The following is a 6000-nucleotide window of genomic DNA, read 5'->3' on the forward strand; positions in this document are numbered from 1 at the left end:
AAGTCTGGTTGCCAAAGGGTATACTCAAACTTGTGGAGTTGATTACCAAAAGACATTTGTGCCGATAGCAAAAATGAATATGGTACGAGTATTGCTCTTCCTTGCAACTAATTTTAATTGGTTTTTGTCACAACTTGATGTGAAGAATACATTCTTACATGGGGAGCTAGAAGAGGGACTTTTTATGGAGCCTCTACTAGGTTTTGACAAGAACTTTGGAGCAAATCACGTATGTGGACTAAAAAAGGATTTGTATGGTCTCAAACAATCCCTGAGAGCATGGTTTGGAAAATTCACAAAAACAATGCTTGATATGCTGCAAGCAAAGTAGGGGAGACTACACATTGTTTATTAAGCATTCAAGTCAAGGTATGGTCACTACTCTTGGTGTATGCTAATGATATAATTGTGACTGGGGATGATAAATTGAATAAGAGTCCCTCAAGAAGTGTCTAGCCCAACTTAAAAAAAAAAAAAAAGTGTCTAGCTCGAGAATTTGAGATCAAGATCCTCGGCAAGCTCAAATACTTTCTTGGTATTGAGATGGCCTATTCTAAGAAGGGCATCATTATATTTCAAAGGAAGTACATTTTGGATCTGCTAAAAGAAACTGGAAGTCTCAGTAGCAGTGCAAGAATTACTCTTATCGATCCAAACAAAGTGTAGGCTTCAAGAATCAACATCGGTATAGGCTTCAATAGGAAGTATTATCCTTTTCCAATTATTTTGTAGTTTGGATTGATAAGAGTACTTCTTGCCCTACTATAATCAACTTGGTACCAAGTTGATTATTGAAGCCTATACCGATGCTGATTATGCTAGGTCTCTCACAGATAAAAGATCCACATTAGGCTATTGTACTTTTATGGGAAGGAACTTAGTAACTTGGAAAAGTAAGAAACAAAGTGTGTTGCTAGATCTAGTGCAAAAGTTGAACTTAAAGCACTGGTGAATGGAGTATGCGAACTTCTATGGCTCAAGATCATTGTTTCTCAAAGTTAAGCAAGAAGGGACTATGAGACTTTATCGTGACAAGAAGTTAGCCATTAATATAGCTCACAATCCAGTTCAACATGGTCAAACCAAACATATTGAAGTAGATAGGCACCTCATAAAGGAAAAGCTTGATTGTGGATTGATTAGTACTCCTTACATTCTAACTAATAACCAACTAGAGAATGTATTAACCAAGGGACTACTGATGTTAAGATTTTAGGAGATCATCAGTAAGTTGGGAATGGATGATATCCACTCACCAACTTGAGAGGGAGATTGTTAGAAATCTAGAAATCTCTCCTACAATTCCTTCCTTCCTAGAATATCTCTATTTTCTTATTTCTAGAGCTTCCTTTTATTAGGATAAGATTATGTTACCTTATTGGTATTGTTTCCCTTATTTTCTTCCTTGATTAAGTTGACTAATCCCTAATTATTTGGGATTGGTTGCCTAAATTGGGATCCACACTAGTAATGCATATCTAGTGTATCGTTTCATAACACAATACAGAAAAGTATTCTTTTCCACAATCCATATTTGGTTTCTGTCTCCTTTATGGTCTAAGCTCTTTCTGCAACATTTTCCCCTTAAAAATAGTTTGTTTTTTCACCTTTTAAATCCCATTGCTTGATTATTGGGCTTCGTTTTGTATCATTTTTTCTCTTTCTTTTTTTGATATGGACGTCAATAAGTTGAGTGGTTAGACATTCTCCTAGTATAACTTAACAATCCTTACATTGTAAGTGGTTTTCTTATCTTATAAAAAAAGTAGTCTATTTGGGTAGTTGATAAGCCATTTTAAAAGTTTTATCCGTAATAATCTCCACTTCATTCTTTCCTCAATTATTCCTGTGTACCAAAGTTCATATCCAGATTCAATCAACATTTTATCATTCTCTCCAACCCATCTCATCTCTGGGAGACACATGATATTAATTTTTGTCCAATCCACGTCCACGCTAAATATATTTTCTTGTCAATATCCTAATATTCATGATTCAATCCTTAATTTTTAATCTTGGACTAACTTGTTTACTCATTCATTCATCAAAATGTGAGAATCCTTGCATTTTTAACACTACATCTGGACGTTGATGCAATGGCTCTAGCTCATTTTTTACAACATGCAAGAAGTACAACCCTCCTTTATTTGGGCTTGGGACTGACTGTAGATAGGAATGCACAAGTAGAGATAACAATGCTAATAAAAACACACACACACATATCTATATATATTGTTGTATCCTTATGGTTTTGGTGTTGTCATTTCAAATTGTTGTATCTTCTCTATTTCCCCCTTCTAGTGGGATTAAGGCTGGTAAATATTGTTTTTTTATTTGTTTTTGTACTCACATCTGTATCAGTGTTTCTTCCCATACGAATGTACTTATATTCAGGCTTATGTCTTATAGTTATAGGCTTATAGCTATTTCCTGAGTCCTGCTTAATACTCTCGTTACTTTCTTTATAGCTTTCCTTCCAGATGTGGACAAACCAGATGCAAGAGACATTGAACTCAAAGAAGAAGGGTGATTCTGCTTTCAGGCATAAAGATTTCAGAACTGCAAGTGAATGCTACACACAGGTTAAAATGTTGACCACCAGTATGAGTTCTTCTAATTAATTTGCACTTCAACCTGCCAGTTGTTTTCTTCCATTAGCTACCTCATGCCTCATGGATCTAGATCTGCATCTCTATTTATTGCTATTTCTTGTCCAGGATAAACACAGGACAACATTCTGGTGTATCATAAGTTGCAAATAGCATACAACAAAACAAAGAAAATGCATTTTGAGAGATACTTTTTCAGAATGACAAAAAAAACGCATTTTTAGCAATCTCAAAACAGACACTCAAAACACAAAACTGAAAATGAATTCAAAAATCAAAACTAAAAACTGAAATATGAAGAGAACACCACCTAAATGTCTTGAGTACATTGAAAACCCAATATAAGAAATGTGAATTTATTTCATTAAAAATATTAGTAAATGATGTTACGGTGAGATTTGGAAATTAATTCATTTTAGTTCACATATGTTGGATCACTCATCTAAAACCATGGAGAGATAATGAGAATGTTGCTCATAGAATTATGGTGGGATAGGTAAATGAAAAAGTACATCCGAATTTTTAGATGATAGTAAAACTCCATTAGAACTATAAAAAAAAAAAATATAAGATGAGATTAGATTAGATATGTAACCATATGAAAAGGAATAAAGTTAAAATTGATGTTGTTCATAATAAGATCAGAGTGACTCCTATTAAAAATATATGCATGAGACATGAGATGGCTTGATCATATAAGAAGAATACAATAAAGGTTACTAGGATGGTTTGATCATATAAGTAGAATACAATAGAGGTTGATGTGACGAAAGTAGACAGGTTGTAAGAAGTCTTCAACAAAAGAGCTAGAGAAAAGCCAAGAAAAACTTAGAAATTTTTAGGCATGAAATGAGTTATGGGGGTTCTACAAAACATGACCATACATAGAGATAATTGGCTGGCTGTAATTTATGTAGTCGACCCATCTAGTTGGATTAAGGCATATGTTGTCTCTGTACACATATTTTAGTTTTGTGTATATTCTTCAAAAAATTAACTTGTGCCTAGTGAACAAGGGGGCAAGAGAAATAAAGGTGCGGAGGGATGTTATTTCTTCACTGGATGATAACATTAATGTGTTCAGAAAAGTTAATTGATGGTTTTGTGACTTTTAATGGGTAAAGGAGATAATACAAACCTGCATAATAGTAGTAAAAAAAAATAAGAAGACTAAAATGCAAACAATCACATTGGATTCTTATCCAAGGTTGCCCATGTTTCAAGTATAAGCTGTGTGCACATTGTTCCACGAGTGAAATCACTATGTATGGTTTTCTCGTGGGAAACAACAAACATACCATTCAAATGACTTTAATGTATCATATTTTGTTCTACACAAGAAAGTGGTTTTTCATCTTTTGACCTAATTGTTAACTTCATCTGCAGTTCATTGATGTCGGAACCATGGTCTCCCCAACAGTTTTTGCTCGCCGCAGCTTGTCATATCTCATGAATGATATGCCACAGGAAGCCCTAAATGATGCAGTTCAAGCACAAGTAATATCCCCGGTGTGGCATATTGCATCCTATCTGCAAGCTGCTAGTCTATTTGCTTTGGGAAGGGAGAATGAGGCACAAATTGCACTCAGAGAGGGTTTGATACTTGAAGAGAAGAGAAATGGCACTTCCTAATAATGGAAAAGAGGTGGCCTGACCCGTTCCTGTTGCTGAATTCATTCTTTCTGGAGGTGGTCATTGTAAATGGAGCACAACAAGCTTCTTGAGTTTCAGGCAAAACACAAGCTTAACCCCAAAAAGGAACACAGGTTTAATGAACACAGATTATTCTCAGTCTTGTGCTTGCATGACTGGTTGGTTTTGCTGTCTTCTTAATTGAATCTTTCTTTGGGACATTATTGGATCGGTTTGTTTGGCCAGTTAATGGGGGCAATGGGGATGATATGCATCTTATGGTGTTTTTATGGCAACTTTGTCCCTGCTGACATTTAGCTGACCTTGTCCAATAACAGAGACATTGGGAATAATTTCAGATGGTATTGGATCGATGTTCATAGGGGACAAACTTTTAATTTGCTTTTTTTTTGGTTTGGCGGGGGGCGGGGTACAAGTGAGATTGTTGCCATGCTGTAATTTATGTACAGTGCATATGGCTTTCAACTGTTGTGAAATTGGTGCTTTCTGCTTGTTTGTGATTTTTATCTATTAATTAGGCTACATTATCTCGAAGTAATTTCAATGTACTTTTCTGTTTCTCTACCTTAACACTTCTCAGGCTCTATTGATAGCAAATGTATGCCCAATTTCACAAAAAAAGGCTTCTTATTTGCTTCTAATAACAAAGGTAACGGATTCTGAGTTGTGGAATTTATTATTTAGAACAATGATATCACGAAAAAGGCTTCTTATTTGCTTCTAATAAAATTTTAAATGACATGATAGGATACATAGAAAGTTAACACCTCTTGTGGATACTTTTAGACAATTCTTTTAGGATAAATTCCCTTTTGAGTTTTTCTTAAATTGCATCGAGATCTCGTGTTTTTTAAAATGTCACCTACCTCATTTATTGATAAGATTTCACCTAAATCGACCATTTGACCTTGTTTCTTACACTAACAATTCTCATTGTGTCATTTCTTTTGCTCTTACATTTGTGACCGCCCAGTTATTCTTTCTATTATGTATTTTATTCCATTCTCATCTCCTTTTCTTTCCCCAAAATCTCTTTTTTATGTCTTTTTATATATCCATCCCCTATCTCTATATCTCTCTTTAATCAAAACCTAGATTGGAGTTCGATTTATTTGAATGGAAACTTTGGATTTGAACGGAACTTTTTCATTTAAATTGAAGAAACTCATATTTTAATTTAAATCGAGACCTTTTTGTTCGAATTGAAACACTTTAGGGTTCAAACAAAATTTTTTTGTTCGAAAAACCTTTTAGGGTTCAAAGAAGTCAATTCGAAAGGGTTTTTCAAATTTAAAACTTTGGACTTCTTTAAAGTGAGATCTTTAGATTCAAAAATTTCATCTTGATTTTTCAAGGTTTCAAAAGAGCTCACACCTATCCACCACTCTCTCTCTTTCTCACTCCCTTTCATATGGAGCCCACTATATAGTGGGTTTGTCGGTGAGCACACTAATACGCACTAATGTGGATTCTGACTAGCAAATCCACTACATAATGGATTTGTCAGTGTGTATTTTGATCTTGTAATTTTTTTTTATATTTTAGAATAGTAAAGAGAGGTATTTTAGAAATTTTAAAATAAAATTAACTATAGTTATTTAATAGCAAAAGAGTATGTGTTGCACAAGAAGTAATTTTTTAAAAACACATAAATGGTTGATATAATTTAGATAAACTTCAAGAGTGATATGAAAATTTAACCCATCTTTTTAACCTTATTTGTGACTAGCAAACAAAC

General features: G+C 34.1%; 1 protein-coding gene across 2 annotated transcripts in view; it reads left to right on the top strand.

Moving 5' to 3' along the window:
- The window catches only part of LOC127814142 (serine/threonine-protein kinase BSK7-like), a 39668-nt gene extending 34842 nt beyond the window's left edge, over nucleotides 1–4826 (top strand). For both annotated transcript variants that reach the window (XM_052355424.1, XM_052355425.1), the window contains 2 exons: nucleotides 2469–2582; nucleotides 3996–4826. In XM_052355424.1, the coding sequence (XP_052211384.1) occupies nucleotides 2469–2582; nucleotides 3996–4241 (360 nt within the window). In that variant the 3' untranslated portion in view covers nucleotides 4242–4826. The remainder of the gene's footprint in view (nucleotides 1–2468; nucleotides 2583–3995) is intronic.
- The last annotated feature ends 1174 nt before the right edge of the window (nucleotides 4827–6000 follow it).

This window comes from Diospyros lotus, chromosome 12, assembly GCF_014633365.1.
Source record: "Diospyros lotus cultivar Yz01 chromosome 12, ASM1463336v1, whole genome shotgun sequence".
NCBI lineage: Eukaryota > Viridiplantae > Streptophyta > Magnoliopsida > Ericales > Ebenaceae > Diospyros > Diospyros lotus.